The 18,910-nt window shown below is 47.8% G+C and overlaps 1 protein-coding gene across 3 annotated transcripts in view; it reads left to right on the forward strand.

Moving 5' to 3' along the window:
* The first annotated feature begins 670 nt into the window (after window positions 1–670).
* Window positions 671–18,910, forward strand: part of LOC115088259 (low density lipoprotein receptor adapter protein 1-B-like) — a 127,403-nt gene continuing 109,163 nt past the window's right edge. For 2 of the 3 annotated variants that reach the window (XM_029596362.1, XM_029596361.1), the window contains exon 1: window positions 671–778. In XM_029596362.1, the coding sequence (XP_029452222.1) occupies window positions 694–778 (85 nt within the window). In that variant the 5' untranslated portion in view covers window positions 671–693. Of the gene's footprint in view, window positions 779–869; window positions 992–18,910 lie in introns of those variants that run through there. The other variant, XM_029596363.1, reaches the window with a different exon arrangement.

The raw sequence follows: 18,910 nt of genomic DNA on the forward strand, positions 1-18,910 counted from the left end.
CACCAAGTCTCTACTCCTCTCGGCCGCAAGTGGGATAGTCCCCGCTTGCGGCCTCACATGGCTACTCTTCGCCACCCCCTAATGGTTAGTGCCCTAGGCGATTGCCTAGTTTGCCTAATGGAATGCACTGGCCCTGTTTGGTATTATATAGAAAGTTTATTATACTGTAATTGTAATTCGATTTACTCATGGCTTTCTAAGGACCATGTGCACACACACAATGCATTACAATAGGCCTAATACCATAGAGGTCCAACTCTCCTTTTTGCACCTTTTCTGGTTTGCATCATAGCAGAGCATGCAAATGAAGTAGGCATGTTGTGATATTTTTACCAGAAGGCTATACATTGAATGCTTTTATTTCCATGTACAATCTGTTGTTATAAATCAATAATTTTTAATTGAGTTGGGGGGGGGGGGGGGGGGGGAACTGTCACTAGGGCACAAGGCTGTAAGGTTGGCTTAGGGCTCCTGATACTCTATGGCCACCCACCCTAGACCCTTTCAGTCCAAGCCAGACACAGCTCGGTCTGTCCCCTGCAGGAGGGCCGACGTCTCGCGCTCTGCTTTCCCTTGCTTGTCTCCTCCTCCTTCTCTCTCTCTCTCCCTCTGTTTTGATTGTTTGTTGTTTTTTTTTCCATCACTCCCCCCCCCCCCCTTTTCCCCCGCTCGTTCCCTCAGTTGGGACGGATCATGGACGCGTTGAAGTCGGCCGGCAGAGCCATCTTGCGGAGTCCAAGCATCGCCCGGCACAGCCTGGGCGGCTGCCGGCACCAGAGTGAGTGGCGGCGGGCGGGCTCCGAGCTGGGTGTGTCCGGGAAGGGTGGGGGGAAGGTGAGGGGGGATCCGCCCGCTCGAGCCTGGGGCTCTCCGGCTGAGCCGGAGCTCCCGTGATTCGCTTCTCCGGCGATCCCGCCGGTGGAGCGGGGGACCGGCCGGAGCTCGGCGATCGCGCACGCCGGGTCTCGGGGCTCCAGCACCTGAGTTGCAGGTGCGCTGCCCGGAGGTCGGAGGAGAGGTGAAGGCAAGGGGCGCGGGATTTCTCTTCTGGAAATCACGTGCGGGAAAGGGAACCGTAGAAGGAGGGAGACAATAGGGCGCTTAGCAGTATTATGATTGTGTCCGTCCGAAGAGGGAGTTTTCCCCCCTGAGCAGTGGCTGCTCTCTGCAGCCCTCCAGCGAGAAGTATTTCCTGGGGCAGGAGATGGAGGCGGTGTTGGGGGAAAGGGTAGCATGGGCTAGGGGCGGCGAAGGAGGGGGTGGGTTAAGTGTGTTTCTGAGCTGTACCGATATTTCAGGGGTGTAAAGCTGATGGGTTACGTTGTACCATGTGGTACCCTGATATTATTTCAGTGACTGCTCTCTTTAAATCGTGGTGATTGTCACATTTTATGTTTATAGATCGTTCCACGCTGCCATGCTAAAGTGTAGGTAACATTTCAGGCTATTAAAGTGCACCTGACGAGTTCCTTCTGTAACCTGATGTTAGGGGAGGTGTGAAAAGACACCAGTGAAGCTAAAAGTGCTGTTTTCCCCAAGGTGGCTAGCTTCAAACATTGTCTCCTATAAATGGTTTGTATTGTAATAATAAAAAAAAAAATGGTGATGTTTGACAGTAGTTGTTGTTGTTTCAGACCATTAATGTTACTTAGCTCTGGTTAGTGTTAACACTCAGTCAGGCCAATGCAATATCAGCATGCGTTAAAGTGGCGCTCATGATTGAGCGTCTTCTCTCTTAACATGTGCCAATCCACCTCTCCCAGGCACCCGATTTAATATTTAATTGAGTTGTCATGGTATAAAGGAGGTGCTAGGGAAAATCTTTCAACCCTAGCACCACCTCGGCATCGGGCACTAAGGAAAAGGTGGCTGTCTGCGGGTTAGGAAAACAGATGTTGAGTTTTACGAGCGTCAATTTACCTAAATTGTGCAAAGCTACAGGTTAAGAAAATGGATGCACATTAATTCAGCATCCATTTTCCTAACCTGACCGCCGGCTACACTTTTTCAAAATTTTTCTTTTTACGGTTCTCCTTTATCGGTTCCTCAGTCGGAGAAACTAGAGAAAAGCAGTATTTTCTGCTTTTATATATACTTTTGGGTCTTCTTGAGAATTAATGCTTGCTCTGGGGCAGGCGTTAATTTTTGAGAGCAAAAATGTGTGCGTTGGTGCACTTCTTTTTTTTTGCATCTGGAGGTAATAGCTAATAGCTGCATCAAAGTGAATTTACATGTGATGAGCACTATTATCTTCACACTGGTTTGGACATGAATGCACTAATCCCCGTATTGCATGAGGGGTTTTGGACACATGTCCAGGTGCCTGTCTAGCCGTGTGCTCAGCCAAGCGCACTATTTTACATCGGCCTGAATGTGTAGCCTACCTAAAAAAAAATGTAAATGAGATGCTTTTTCTTTGCCTTAGTAAAGCAGAGTTGCTTACCTGTAACAGGTGTTCTCCTAGGACAGCAGGATGTCAATCCTCACACATGGGTGACATCATCAGATGGAGTCCGGCACGGAAAACATGTCAAATTTTCTAGAAACTTTGGCACACTGAGCATACTACTATCCACGCGTTCACGCGGAGTCCCCCTTCAGTCTTGTAACATAGAATTATGAAAAAATAAAACAGTAAACAGAGAAGAAACCCAGCTCTGCGGGATGGCAAGTGGGTTTCATGAGGACTAACATCCTGCTGTCCTAGGAGAACATCTGTTACAGGTAAGCAACTCTGCTTTCTTCTAGGACAAGGAGGATAGCAGTCCTCACAAATGGGTGAATACCAAGCTACAGGCTGTTCGCGAATACAAGCAAGACCAACATGCACCCAACCAGGTGCCAACGGGCACAACAACAGAGGTGCTGCTGGGAACAGAGGGAGACAGCCTGAACCCAAAAAAAAAAAAGGGCCCTAGGCAGGAAGAGTTGGGTTTTACAGCTGGAAGAAATTTCGAAGGACAGACTGGCTGAAGCTGCTATCATGTCGGCCATCCCTGTCCAAGTAGTAGTGAGCAGCGAAAGTGTGGGGGGAACTCCATATCACTACCTTGCAGATCTTAGAGATGGGATCCGCCCTCAGGTGGGCCATCAAAGCCGCCATGGCTCTGACAGAATGAGCCTTGACGTGGCCCCCAAGCTGCAGTCCCGCTTGCGTATAGCAGCAGGAGATGCAATCTGCCAGCCAGTTAGACAGGGTTTGCTTGGCAACCGCAACTCCCAATCTGTTTTTATCAAATAAGATGAAGAGTTGTATGGACTGCCTGTGGCCTGCTGTCCGCTCCAGGTAGAAGGCCAAGACTCTCTTGCAATCCCAGCTGTGCAATGTCTGTTCGCCCTGGTGTGAATAAGGCCTGGGAAAAAGGTGGGCAGGACGAATAACGGGTTCAGATGGAAATCCATCATCACCTTAGGCAGGAATTTAGGGTATGTACAGAGAACCACCTTGTCATGAAAGAACATTGTATATGATGGATACGTCACCAACTCCTGAAGCTCACTAACCCTGCGCGCCGAAGTAACCGCGACCAGGAACATGACCTTCCAGGTCAGGTACTTCAGGTCTTAGGTGTGCAGTGGTTCGAAAGGATCCTTCATGAGTTGAGCCAATGCCACATTAAGGTCCCAGGACACAGCAGGGGGACAAAGAGGGTGCTTTAATTGAAGCAGACCATGCATAATGGGTTGCACAGAGATGGGCAAACCATCTACCCCCTGATGGTAGGCACCAATGGCACTCGGGTGTACCCTGACTGAGTTGGTTTTTAAGTCAGCATCAGACAGGTGCAGCAGATAGTCAAGCAGTTTCGGTGTAGAGCAGGAGAACGGATCCAACCCGTGACTGTTACACCACACAGCAAATCTCCTCCACTTCAGGCCATAAGATTTCCTGGTGGAAGGCTTCCTGGAGGATACCAGGATCTGAGAAACATCCTCCAACAGGTCAAGGGGCTGCAAGATCAGCTTCTCAACATCCAGGCCATTAGGGACAACATCCTGGGGTTGGGATGGCACAGACTTCTCTGATCCTGCATAACAAGGTCTGGGGAGGTTCCCAGACTGATTGAAAGATCCCGCAGGAGCGGGAACCAAATCTGCCTTGGCCAATGAGGGGCTATAAGGATCATGGTTCCCTTGTCCTGCTGGAGTTTCAGGAGAGTCATCATCACCAGAGGAAGCAGAGAATACACTTACAGGAGACCCCTGCCCCGATGGCAGGCAAAGGCATCTGTGACTGTACAGGGAGTAGAATTGTGTCACCTTGCTGTTGCAGGGGGAGGCAAAGAGATCCAAGTCTGGGGTTCCCCAGAGGCAGAAGATTCGGTTCACCACCACCAGATTCAGGGCCCACTCGTGAGGTCGGAAGGCCCGACTGAAGTAGTCCGCCAACATATTCTCCATCCCTGCAAGGTATGTGGCTCAAAACAGCATACCCTGAGACCAAGCCCATGACCAAATCTGAACCATTTTCTTACACAGGAGGAATGATTCCGTACCTCCCTGTTTGTTGATGTACCACATTGGCACCTGGTTGTCAGTCTGGATGAAGACCGCCTTGTTGGACAAGCAATCCTGGAATGCCCAAAGTGCAAAACGAATAGCTCGAAGCTCCAGGAAGTTGATCTGGTATTGAGCTTCCTGAGCAGACCACAGGCCCTGCGTGCAGAGGCCTTCCACATAGGCGCCCCACTCCAGGGTTGACGTATCCATGGTGAGTACAATCTGGGAAGGAGGAGACTGGAAAGGAACCCAGTGTTCCAAACTGGGCAGGCTCTCTCACCAAGACAAAGAGGCCTGGAGCAGTGGAGTAATGCGAATGTGCATGTAGAGGTCCTGGATGGCTTGCTGCCATTGAGTCCCGCACATATGCAAGCGAGCCAAAGGTATAACATGGACCGTAGCTGCCATTTGACCCAGAAGGAGCATGAGGCGAGCGTAAACCTGCCGGCACTGGCGAACCAGACCCGTGAGGGTTGCCAGTACAAGCACCGGATTGCAGAGCAAAGAAGGTCTGGCCTGAGCCGTGTCTAGCCGGGCACTGATGAAGCACAACTACAGCGACGGGGTCAAATGGGACTTCCACTAATTGATGACAAACCCGACAGGCTCCAACTCCCAAAGGGTCAAGTGCAAAGACTGAATCACTTCCATCTGGGAGTCACTCTTGACCAGCCAGTCGTACAAGTAGGGAAACACCTGCAGCCCTAGACGACGGAGGTGCACTCCCACCACTGCCAAGCACTTGGTGAAGACATGGGGGGCCGAGGCTAGGCCGATCAGCAACACCTTGTATTGGAAATGCCTCTCGCCCACGACAAACCGAAGATACTTCCTGTGGCTGAGGAAGATTTCGATGTGGGTGTATGTGTCCTTGAGATCAAGGGAGCAAAACCAGTCCCCCTCCTTGCAGGAGAGGATTGGGGTTCAAAGCTCTCAGGTCCAGAATAGGGCGGAGTCCCCCTGTTCTCTTTGGAATCAGGAAATAGCGAGAATAGAACCCCCCTCCCTTCTGCCGCAACGGGATGGGTTCGTCTGCTCCGGCTGTTATGAGGGCGGAGAGCTCTGTCAAGATGATTTCCTGATGCGAGGACCAACCTCAAGAGGGGCATGGGGAAGTGTCCATGGGAACACCCAGAAAGTTGAGTCGATACCCTTGATGAACTACGGAGAGGACCCAACAGTCCAAGGTGACACCGGGCCAGTGGTCCACAAAGAACTGTAGCTGGCTTCCATCCAGAGGGCTTGGCGTCGAGAGTACAGTCGATTGGCTTATGCTCCCCCATAGCCAGTCAAAATCCTGTAGTGGGACTTGGCTGGGGTGCCGGCTGAGGCCTGGGGGTCTGCTGCTGTCTAGAGAGGCCCCTAGAACTCACCCATTGAGCAAGAGAGGCTGGAGGGTAATATTTCCTCTGGTGGTAAAAGGACTTCCGCAAGACCTGTTACGAGGATTTCCTGGCAGAGGGTGGAGTGTCCGATGTACTAGCCGATAAATGCTAGAGGGTCTCATGGTGATCCTTCAGCCAAGCCACAGCATCTCTGACTTTGTCACCGAAAAGGTTCTCGCCAGTGCACGGGAGGTCCACGAGCTTCTCCTGGACCTCTGGCTGGAGATCCGAGGCTCGGAGCCAGGCCATTCTGCCACCCTAGCAGATGTTTCGAATATGTCATAGGTGCTCATACATCATGCTTGTCGTAAGAGAATCCTTGACTTATTACATTAACTTTCAAGGACGAAAAAGTCTAAGTTTGATTTTCATATTCATTGGACTACTTAAAAATTTGTACTTTGGAAATTTGATTTGCAAAGCTTTAAATTTTACTGAGCCTCTGGTTATAATGTTAAGTTGCACATTTTTTTCATTTTGTTATCTTTTCTGGAAGTTGTTTTTTATTTTTGGGGGATTTTTATTTTTGTATTTTGTCTTTTTTTTTTTGTTTTATTTGTGACATTTTTTATATTACTTTTAATATTTTAGTGCATTTATTTTAGTATATATTGCCCAGAGCTTCCAGAAATTGGGCTTCTTATAAATTTAAGTTATAAATAAATAAATATTATGGGGTAATTTTCCAAAGGATTTAAATGTGTAAATATAACTATTATTGTAGCAATTTTCAAAAGCCATTTACGTGCGTAAAGTGCACTTATGCAGGTAAATTCTATGGATAATTCAATGGCAAATCTGTAGCAATTTATAAAACCCCACTTACATGGTAAAGTGCATTTACACCTTTAAAACCCAGGCCCTTAGTGTACTGTGTGAACTGGGGGGGGGGGGGGGGGGGGGGAGGGACAAGTGGGGTGCATTCAGTATAGATGTGCTCTATACAAATACAGTATACGTCTACTGAGTTTGTGGTCTGTTATTTAGAGTCACCTTTCTTGTCTTTCTCTGCCCCTGTAATTACATTCACTCTCTCTTATTTATTTAATTCTGATTTGCTAGCCACTTTACCCAAAAGCTTAAAACAACTAACAAATCCCTGCCTATGCCGCCTTCCTCGCTTCACTCCTCCATCTCTCATTATTCATTCTGTGTTATTTTTCTCCATTTCACTCCGAGTATCACTCCGAGTATCCCTACCCCTCAATTGTCTTTTTTTTTCATCTAGACGTTTGCCCTCTCCTTCTGCCATCTCGAGATCTACTCTTGTAATATTCTGCCCCTGTAGCCATTCTTCTCTTGCTGAAGTCCCGATTTAGTTTCTCGGGGCCTCTGGAAGTTCAGATTTTCCCACTGCACTAATTACAGCATGTTATTTGCTTAGCTGATGTCACATCTGACATCCATACAGCAGCTTCAGTTCCCAGAATAAGCACATGCCTCAGGCTCTCTTTGCTCCATCGTGCTCAGGACACTGGGGCATTCTCAGCACACAGAACAGGTGCCACTCTTGTTCTGCCCTCTCATTTTTACATGTCTGTTAGCCCTATTTAGATGACAGTTCTCAAAGACCATCCCGCATGGGCTAAATGTTCACACATTGTTCCATAATGCATAGACTTTTATCCACTCCGAGCAGAGGAATACCTAGGGGTGTAATTAGGGCAGAGAATAAAACAACTCTCCTAGTTTTGCATTTTCAGAACCTTGCACATTGCTTTTCAAGGAAAGAAGTATATGCAGAAAACAGATGTGCAGATCTCTGTGGATACTTTTTCCCTAGGAAATTTTCAAAGAGGAAATGTGCATATACTTTCCCATTGAGAACTGGTGCATAGTCCATGGGTAGAAGTGCCCACCATGGACATAGTATCAAAACACACAGTTGTGAACATTGTCCCCCCCGAATGTACTCATTTCTCCCATAGTTAAAAAGAGAAGAGATATTTCCTGAGGCAAGTTTAAGGTACAAAATAGTGGCTATGGAAAAAAAAATCTTTCCATGCCTGGACATTTTAAATTCTCAAATAGGAACAGGTTAGGCAGTTTGAGCAAGCAACATTGTTGAGAATGGGGGGTTAGCTGTCATGGTCTGGCAGGCTGGAGTCAGGGAGTACCCCTGCAGATGCAGTACAGGACCACAAGGCAGGACCGGAGCTGGTCTTCTGCCTAACTAGTCCCCTCCCCCTCAGGTTGAGCGCTTGGGTTCTGGAGGCTGATAGGACTTGTCTCCTGCTGAACATCTTAGCTGGAATCAGACACATGCTGGGAGTTGGGTCCAGGTACTGGCTGGGCTGGAGACAAGGCTGGAGTTGAGGGCAAGGCCAGGACCAGAGGCAAGGGCAAGGCCTGGGAAATAGTCAAGGGGCTGAAGTGGACTGGGCTGGGCAGGGCAAGGATCAAAGAAGGAGGGGACTGAATAAGGACGAGACTGAACAAGAGTTGGTTAAGGACAAGACTGGACTGAACAAGAACTGGATACAACTGGAAACAAAGCCAAACAGGGCATGAAACTGGGCAAGACAATCCTAGTAGGCCTGGAGGCTGAAAAGTAAGAAAGAAAAGTCCAGGAGAGCACAGAGCATGGCAGGGACCCCGGAGAAGGACCGTCGCTAGTTAACAAGAAACTGGAGGGGAGTGGAATGGATGAAACTCTGTTTACGGAAGAGAATGTATGGGAAGAGCTAGGAAAACTGAAAGTGGACAAAGCCATGGGGCCTGAAGGTTCATCCAGGATACTGAGGGAGCTCAGAGATGTGCTGGCGGCTCCCCTGCGTGACCTGTTCAATAGATCCCCGGAAACGGGAGTGATGCTGAGTGACTGGAGAAGAGCGGCGGTAGTCCTTCTTCAAAAGAGTGGGAGCAGAGAGGAGGCTGGAAACTACAGGCCAGTTAGCCTCACCTCGGTGGTGGGAAAAGTATTGGAGTCGCAGCTGAAGGAAAGAATAGTGAACTATCTACATGCAGCAGAATTGCTGGACCAGAGGCAGCATTGTTTCACCAAGGGAAGGTCCTGTCAGACGAATCTGATCAACTTTTTTGATTGGGTGACTAAGGAATTGGATCGAGGAAGAGCGCTTGATGTCATCTACTTGGATTTTAGCAAAGCTTTTAATACGGTCCCACACAGGAGGCTTGTGAATAAAATGAGAAGCTTAGGAGTGAGTGCCAAGGTGGTGGCCTGGATAGCAAACTGGTTGAAGGACAGAAGGCAATGTGTGATGGTAAATGGAACTTACTCGGAAGAGAGAGCAGTGATGAGCGGAGTGCCGCAAGGGTCGGTGTTGGGACTGGTCCTGTTCAATATCTTTGTGAGCGACATCGCAGATGGGATAGAAGGTAAGATTTGTCTATTTGCGGATGATACCAAGATTTGCAACAGAGTGGACACACCGTAAGGAGTGGAGAGAATGAGATGGGATTTAAGGAAGCTGGAAGATTGGTCAAAGATATGGCAGCTGACATTCATTGCCAAGAAATGCAGAGTCATGCATATGGGGTGTGGAGATCCAAAAGAAATGTATTCGATGAGGGGGTGAAGGATTGATGTGAATGGAGCAGGAGAGAGACCTTGGGGTGATAGTGTCTAACGATCTGAAGTCGGCAAAACAATGTGCCAAGGCAATAGCTAAAGCCAGAAGAATGCTGGGCTGCATAGAGAGAGGAATATCGAGTAAGAAAAGGGAAGTGATTATCCCCTTGAACAGGTCCTTGGTGAGGCCCCTCCTGTAGTACTGTGCTCAGTTCTGGAGACTGTATCTCCGAAGAGACAGAGACAGGATGGAGGCGGTCCAGAGAAGGGTGACCAAAAAGGTGGATGGTCTTCATCGAATGACTTATGAGGAGAGATTGAGAAATCTAAATATGTATAACCTGGAGGAAAGGAGGAGCAGGGGTGACATGATACAGACTTTCAGATACTTGAAAGGTTTTAATGATCCAAAGTCAACGACAAACCTTTTCCATTGGAAACAAATCAGCAGAACCAAGGGTCACGATTTAAAACTCCAGGGAGGAAGACTCAGAACAAATGTCAGGAAGTATTTCTTCATGGAGAGGTTGGTGGATGCCTGGAACGCCCTTCCGGAGAAGTGGTGAAGACCAAAACTATGAAGGATTTCAAAGGGGCATGGGATAAACACTGTGGATCCATAAACACTAGAGGATGGGAATGAAGAGAAGAGCCATGGGGGTGGCTTGCGGGAATGACAGCTACTACCTGGTGATTAATACCCTTATTCAATAAACATATGTTATGGGCGTCTAGTTTTAGTGGACCCTTGGGCTGACCTGCTGGAGACTGGGAAAGATGGACAATGTCTCTAGTGTATAGCAGGCCGGGAGGCAGATGTTCAGGTAGGTCGTAGATGCTCTTCACCCTAGAAGCTGGTGCTCCCCCGGGAGGAGCCCGTAGGAGCCCAACCGCTGGGACTTAGGTGGCTTCACCCTTGGAAGCCGAAGCCCCCCCGGGAGGAGCCCGTAGGGGCCCGGCCGCTGGGACTTAGGCGGGTTGTGGAACAGGACAGGTAACTGGAACCAGACTAGAACAATAGAGACACTGTAACTAGGCTTGGGTTCTGGAACCAGGCAGGAACTGTAGCAAGACTCAGGTACTGGAACCAGGCAGGAACTGAAGCAGGACTCGGGTACTGGAACCAGGCAGGAACTGTAACAGGACTCGGGTACTGGAACCAGGCAGGAACTATAGCAGGTAAACAGGGACTAAGCAGGTACTGTGGCTGGTTAGCAGGAACCAAGCAGGTACTGTAGCAGGCAGGCAGGAACCAAGCAGGTACTGTAGCAGGAACGGAGCGACGAAGCAAGGTGAGTCACTCCGGGGCACAGCGCAGGCGGGAACCAGGAGGTAAACCCGTTGCAAGGCAAAGGCTAGATGGCCGTGGCCGGTTTATCAAGGCCGCGGCGTCTGACATCAGGAATTGGGCGGAGTCACCACTGGCGGGAAACGGCCTCGAAAAGCGCCCAAGTGGCGCACGTGCCTAGGAGCAGGGCGTCCATGGGAGACCTCGCAGCGGCACAGCCCCAGCGGGGACGCCGCCAAACAAGCCGCAAACTAGGCCCTCGGAAGCGGGAGCAGGTCCGGGAGCGGTGCTCGCGGCCAGAACCACAACAACATACACACGGTTAATGTGACTTCAACATTGCTGTATGCTTCAATTCAAGAGGAAATGTGGAAAAAAGGAATTGCATTCACAAATAAGCGGGAGAGTAGCTTGCTTGTTGCGGCAGTTACTACCCCAAACCAAGTAACCTGATACTTCACTTTCAATGCATGTCCAGTGTAGATCTCTGCTTCAATAGCAGGGGGAATGAAGATAAGAGGATTTACAATCAGACAACAACCAACAAGGACTGAATTGCATAGTCTAGGTAAACAAATAAGCGTGGGTGTAGCTTGCTTGTTGCGGCGGTTACTACCCCGAATCAATTAAGCCTGATACTTCACTTGGAATACATATCCAGCACAGCTCACTGCTTCAACGGCAGGGGGATGAAGAAAAGATGATTTATAGTCAGACAACAACCAACAAGGACTGAATTGCACAGGCTGGGTAAACAAATAAGAGTGGGAATAGCTTGCTTATTGTGGCAATTACCACCGCTAACCAATTAAGCTTGATACTTTACTTTGATGCAGCTCCAGCACTGCTCTCTACATCGATGGCAGGGGTGGAAGGTAATTAGAACCAAAAAGTTACAAATAAGGGCCAAGAGTAACAGATAAGTATGAGAAAAATAAGTGCGAAAGCTTGCTGGGCAGACTGGATGGGCCGTTTGGTCTTCTTCTGCCATCATTTCTATGTTTCTATGTTTCAGGGAGGCCTGAGAGGCTGCAGTGCAAGGCCAGAAGGCCTGGAAGGGCCCAGAGCAAGGTATGAGGCCTGAGTTAGCCATAAGGCATGGCAAAAGGCCCGGATAGGCCACAAGGCATGGCAGGAGACCTAGGTAGGCTGCAGGAGAAGGTAGAATAGAAAGAAGGAGATGGCCAGGTCAAGGAGTCGAGGTGACTCAATGAAAAGGTCCTGAGGTTCTGGACAGCCTGAGTTAAGTAGGCCTGTGGCTGAGGCATCAGGTAATCAGTAAAGTGGTGACTTGTGCAGCTGGAAGTGGGGGCTTGCTGTGGACCCTTGGTGAAGGGGAGGATGTGTAAGAGATGAAACTGGCACAGGGACGCTGCATAGCAGGCAAAACTGTGACATTAGCATAGTCTCCAGCAAATGATGTGTGTTCTTGGCTATCTTTTAATGATGTCCAAATTACCATTGTAAAGCAAGCGAGGTTTTTAAGGGTTCAGATTGACGCTACTCTGTTGTTAAATCTGCCTTTTTTAAACTCCGGATGCTGTGACTTCTTAAACATATCTTAAACATTTTCGATCTAAAAAAAGTCATTCATGCTTTAGTTGCAAGTACTCTTGATTATTGTAACTTCTTATATATTGGCTTATCACAAATGACACTGAGAGCCCTTCAGTTAATGCTAAAGCCACAGTCCCTGTCGTAGCAGGGGCTCATTCTCCGGAGCACATTGCTCCAATTTTATTTAAGGCGCATTGGTTGCCTATGGTTTGGCGAATAAAGCTTAGATTTTTAATGTTAGTTTTCAACGCAATGCATGAACTGGCTCCTCAAATGTTTTAATACTGTTTTAAATCAGCCATCACGACTTTTGAGGTCTTCTTATCGAAATCTATTGGACATTCCATCTTTTAAACAGATTGGGCTGAATGACTCTTGGAACTGCCTGTTTTTGTGTAGCCGGCCCTAAGTTTTGGAATGCAGTACCTGACTCCTTCATGGTCTGACCCAGCATGGCAATTTCCTATGTTCTTATATTCTTATGGCTGAATCATTTTTGTTAATATTTTGTAAATCATTAAAGGCTCATTTCTTTGCTGTGATTTGGACAATGCAAGAGACATCAGATGGAGTTAAGATAGCTCTGGTCTAAATTATTTTATGTCAAAAAATGTCTTTTTCAATATTTTTATTGGCTGGAGACGTATGAAAATATTAAAATCGCCCGACTCAGGCCGAGTTTCACCACATCCCAGTGGCTGCCTCAGAGGCTCACAAGTAATTTGCCAAATCAAAGCAAATTTGAAATTATTCTATAAGAAACTGAACATGATCCACAGCACAGGAGTATCTTAATTGAGAAAAAGAAGCTCCTTAAACTCTTGATGGCTCCATGTACTTAATGGTGCCTCATACGTTTATGCCGCTGGTCAGTTTCTGTTGTGTTCACCGCTGCCCGTCTCCGCTCCACCCATCTTACCTCGTTGGCGACTCTCTCCGGGGTTGATGGATGGCTAGCTGCTGCGGCGTCTCCACGTCGTCCTCCTCTGGCGCCCCCGGACCGGCTCGACGCTGCAAGCCGCCATGTTGACCAGATGCCTAAGGGCGCGCGCACGCGGCCCGACTGATGTACCGGCGTTGGCGCGAACCTCAGGGGCGTCCCCCTGAGATGACGTCATCAGCTCCAGATATTTAAGGTCTCAGTTTTCGCTAACAAGACGAGTTAGCAAGGGATAAGTTTACCTAGCTTCCTCTAGGTCGCTGTGGATGGGATTCGCTCTCCGCAAACCTAGCTACTCTCCTCTTCGGACTTCACTAGAGGTACCCGCTCCTCGTGGGCCTCGCCTTCTCTTTTTCTTTTCAGGTCGCAGTTCGGAACCGGTACTCGCTCCTCGAGGGCCTACATCCCGGACCAGCTCCTAAATATCACTTCTGCTAAGAAGTCATCGCTGCTTACAACATTAGTGAGTTTCCATCTATCTCTCAGAGCTTTCCCTGGGACCAGGTACTAGCTCCTCGAGGACCTACTGCATTCATCTAGGACTTGTTCCAGAACTCTGCATATCCTATCTACTCGCTTTCTTAGTTTCTCTATAGCTCAACCACCTTGGGATTGCTGTTCCAGTACCTGAGGGATTACAGCCCAGCCGGGCGCTTCCAGCTCACTACTGCCACCTCTGGTGGTTTAATATATTGTCTAATAAAAGAACTAGTGTGCATCTATCTCCTACACTAAGCCTGACCAGTGGTCCCTCTCGAAATCTCCCCAGAGGGAGTGGTCACCTGCCACTGGTCCAAGGATCCACCCACAACTATTCTAAATAATAACAGATTGCTATATCCAGCAACTCCGTTAATAACAGATTGCTATCTCTCAGCTTTAACAACAGAGCTTTAGTAACAGTTTCTGCCATCTCCGTTCAAGATAAAACAATAAGTACATAGAGCCATCAAGAGTTTAGGAGCTTCTTTTTCTCAATTAAGATATGCCTGTGCTGCGGATCATGTTCAGTTTCTTATAGAATAATTTCAAATTTGCTTCGGTTTGGCAAATTACGAGCCCCTGAGGCAGCCACTGGGATGTGGCGAAATTCGGCCTGAGTCGGGTGATTTTAATATTTTCATATGTCTCCAGCCAATAAAAATATTGAAAAAGACATTCTTTGGCATCTATCTTCCTATGTTTGCTCACGGCTTTTCTAGATTGCCTACCTTGTTTTGGACTGTTGGTGCCAAAAACTATTTTGCATATTGTTTTGTATGTTGTTTTGAGGGTTTATGGATGTTATAATTGTTAGCCACCCAGGTGTTTAGATGGCCGGGATATAAGTTTGTTAAATAAATAAATAAATAAATTTAGGACAATTTCCAGAGTTTACATTAAGATTTTGGAATGTCTTTATTTTCCATTAAAATAAAATGCAAAAGGGGCACCCAGGAAGGGACAATTGTAGAAAGAAAAAGGTCCACATTTAGAGACATCTATCCAGATAACTCAGACGTTGTTGCGCCGGAGGTGGACCCTTGGCCTGGTTCAGGATTGGTACAGCCCTCTGGTCGGACCCAGAGAGCGCCTGCCACCAGGAGGCAGAGCACACGAGGAGACAGAGGCTAGCTGGAGCATAACAATCCGGGGTTTCTGCAGGTTGAGCCCTTGGTTACCCGGACCGCCTGGACTTAGGTGGGCCTCAGAGGGTCTCCCGGAGAGGTAGTGGAGAGGTGTGCCCACCACGAGTAAGGGTGCATGGCTGATGCAGATAGGATGGACAGACCTGAACTGGAGACTCCGGAGACCTTAGGGAGGTAATAGTTCAGGAAGGCTCTCCGGGTGGAACAGGCAGCGCCTGTAGGTCTGGTCAGATGAAGGCCACGGTCAGAGTCCAAGCAGGTCGGTCTGATGTCACAGAAGGTTAGAAGAGGGTGTCCGAGTGAAGCGCAAGGGTCAAAGCCAGGGTATCCATCCAGAAGTACTCAGCCAAAGCAGGGGTCAAATCCAAGGTCAGTCCGAGCGTAGTCAAGGCAAGCGAGGAGGGTCAGTTCCAGGTGGCAGTCAACGTGGTCAGGCAGGCAGAGGTCAGTTCCAGGCAGTGGGCAACGTGGTCCAAAGGCAGGCAAAGGTCAGGTCCAGGCAGTGGTCAGTCATAGTCAGGCAAGCAGGGGTCAGTACCAAGAATCAGTTCGAAGGGTACTACCAGGGAACGTGGAGCAGGAACAGGACAAGACGCTGGAAGACACAGATGACCACGGGAACACTGGGACACAGAGACGCTGGAACAAGGAGACACTGGAACAAGAAGACACTGGAACACAGGATCAGGCACAGGAGCAAGGAACAGGCAAACTAGAAACACTGAGGTGTCAACCCGATTGCAGCCCAGCCACGCACATTTTCAAATGCTCCCCATTTCAGCATGTGCCAGGCTTTAAAAATTAGCCCATTAGGGCTCTATTTATTAAGCATTTTCCCCATAGATACAAAATGGAAGAAAACCTTTAGAAAATTATCCTCTTAGTTGGCTAACTATTTAGATGGATAAATAGTTATCTGGCTATGTGGTGGCCATAAACATGGCCAAGTATTGAAACAGCACCACTTAGCTGGATAAGTACAAACTTTTCTGCCTAAGTGGTGCTGAATGTTGGACACCTTAGTTTTCTTCAAAGAGTATGAACATGTCTTATAAATTTTGATTGTTTACTCTCTCTCTCTCTATCCTTCTTTTAGTAATTATTGTACCTTGTTTTGGTACAAAGTGTGGTAAAAGAAACTTTTAACTGAAATTAACCAAAGTTTGGCACATAAGTCTTACAAACCAATGAGAAGGCTTGTCTGCAATACTGGAGTTGGGCACAGAACTGAAAGTTAAAGAAACTGAGAGACAGGCTTTGCTGTTCTTGGTAATGGTGAGACTTTCAGACTCAGAGATGAGGATATAGTTATTTTGGGCCATCCCTGCAAGACCGTCTCACTGACAGCAGGAGAGGGAGAGGGAGAGAGAGATGGGGTGCTGTGCGAAGAAACTGTCATAAACAGAGGGAAGGAAAGGGACCTCACCACGATCCCATTGACTTAGACCATGTGCCAAATCGGCTTTAAAGATTCCAGAACTGATTATCTTAAAAAAAAAACAAAAACAAAAAAAAACCACCCCCAGGTCTCAGAGAGAAAAAATGCTATCTGCCTGATTGTGTTGCTAAGATACTGATGAGCTTTATAACAGTGCATCTTTGATCCTTCCCAAGAGAGGAGGAGAAAGGAGCATATATAAATAACTAACCACACAACCTGAATCAGTTAAGCTTTTTTAGTTTTTAGTACAGTCCTTATCATGGAATGCAATCTGTGAAATGAAGGGAGGGAAAATTATGATCCTTTCTATGAACTAATATAAAAGATAATGTAAAAAGTAACATAACCACTCCTGGAGTTTAGAAATTAGGAACCAAAAACACAGTTTGCTCGAGTCTAGACTATGTCTTCCTCTGTGTTACATTCATTCTCATCATCATCTTCGTTCTCAAGAGGAATGCCTTTTATTAATACTTGAGTGGTTCATTTATTTCCTAGTCTTGTTGAGTAACTGGAATTTCAGCTCAGCATGAAATTATTTTACTTTGCTTATTCTCTTCTGTTTCATCATTGCATGTTCAATCAGGTACTTGAAAAGAAACATGAAAAACAAATGTTTCTCAATATTGTAGATTAAAAAAAATCTTACTCACCTTAAGTATGCTTATTATAAAATACAACAACCAGCATAACAGTATAGTGCAGTGTTTAACAATTTACATTTGGTTTATTGGTGATTAATTAATTTTGGTCTGGCTCACTTTCCGCAGCAGTGTCAAAATGCAATCATCAAGGGCCACAAACTAGGATATCCCTAATAAATAGGCGAAAAGAGAGATGAGCATGCTCTGCATCAGTTGTATGCAAAGGTATGTCCTGCATATCCAGAACACTAAAACCCATCACAGTTTAGCATCAGTTGACATCTTTGTTGGCAGTCTCAATTAGACCAACATTAAACAGACAAGGAAACTGAAACCCCTAAATATGGCCCTTTTGTGATGGGTTTTAATGTTCTGGATGCCTGTCTACAGGAAATGGGACAATGAGACTTTCAGATAATAATCGTTTTTTGTCAGTACTGATCTGAGCCTAACATGGTTTCTCCTGTTTCACAGCTTCACTGTGCCCTAAGTCTGCTGACTATGATACCTCTGTACCAGCAGAGGCCTCCAGTGAGCTCTATTCAGAGCTATCCAAGCTATCTCCTCACTAACCTTCTGACTCAGCCTATGGTGCAGCTTCCTCTCCATTAGGGAACCTCAGCAAACTTCATCTCCAACCTTGCCAAGCTTCTAACTGCTAGTACTATACCCAAGCTCCAGCTCTATGTAACCCAGCCTTGCCCATATACCTTTGCCTCTTCATGGAGTCACTCTTGGCTCTCTGACCTGGTTGTTGCTTCCTTGCTTTATGCCTTGTAGCCTCCAGGCATTCTTTCCTTGTGACCTGTTCAGGCCTCTCGCTATAGCCTAGTGGCCTGTGAGCCTCCAACATTGTTGCCTTCAGGCATAGGAATTCTTTGTTCTGTGTTGTCTTGCCTTGTCCTGGTCTTTCTTGTCCAGTCCTGGCTGTATTTGATCTTGCCATGCCTAGTCTAGTCCTGTCCTTGGTATTCTTTCCGATACTTGTCAGTATCTTGTCTTGTCCCAGCCTATATCTAGTTCCAGTCCCAGTTCAGTATCCTGCCTTGCCTAAGTCTCTCCCAGTCCATGCTCAGTACACTGCCTTGTCTCTGTCTGTACTCACCCCAGCCCCAGTATCCAGTCCAACCTATCCAAGCCTTGCCTTGTCTTGTCCAGCCTTAATACAGCCTGCTCCACCATGCTCCTGTCGTAACTAGACTCACTATGATGTACTGCCATCGCAAAGACCCACTGGCCCTCAGATCCCAAGGGCTTAACCTGCGGGGGAGGGGGATGACTAGGCAGAAGACTGGCCTTAGCCCTGCCTAGCATTCAGCCTTGCAGTCCTGTACAACTCCTGGGGTGGTGTACCCTGATCCATGCACTTGTGACAGAGCCAGGTTTGAATTGGAGAACAACTAGTAATAATCAAAAGGTGTAAGGTTCTGTAAACCTGTACTAATCCACTGAAGCATTCAGTCAGTCCCCTGTCAGTGAAGAAACCAAACCCTTGTTCAGCATTTACTAACAGGGAAGCAACCTGTTCAGTACTGAGTACAAGAGGAAAGGCAAGATAGAAGACATACTGTTGTGTTCCGTGCCCGCAGCTGTTCGCGGGCGCAGCCCCCTACCTTGTCTCCTGACCGGAGTCACCACGGCGTCGGGGCCGACTGCCCTGCGCCAGGCTCGGCACCCCCGTGTGGCGACGCGGGCCTCCGGGCTGGCCGCTGGGACCAGAGCCGTTCCTGCTCCTCCCTCGCGGCCGCCACTGCTCTCCTCCGCGGCCCGGATCCAAGATGGCCGCCACCATCCTTAGGCGCGAGGCCACGCCTCTTTGCTAGATTTAAAAGGACCTCGTCCCTTTAATTGGCTGCAGCTGATTCCTATCCACAGGGCCAGAGGAAGTATAAAAGGAGACTTCCTCTGACCATTCCTTGACTTGGCAACGTCTCTGGTGAGAGTTGTTAGAGTCTGCTTGCCTCGGTGAGTTCCAGTGTCCGATTCCTTGTTCCA

The sequence above is a fragment of the Rhinatrema bivittatum genome, chromosome 3 (assembly GCF_901001135.1).
Source record: "Rhinatrema bivittatum chromosome 3, aRhiBiv1.1, whole genome shotgun sequence".
NCBI classification, from domain to species: domain Eukaryota; kingdom Metazoa; phylum Chordata; class Amphibia; order Gymnophiona; family Rhinatrematidae; genus Rhinatrema; species Rhinatrema bivittatum.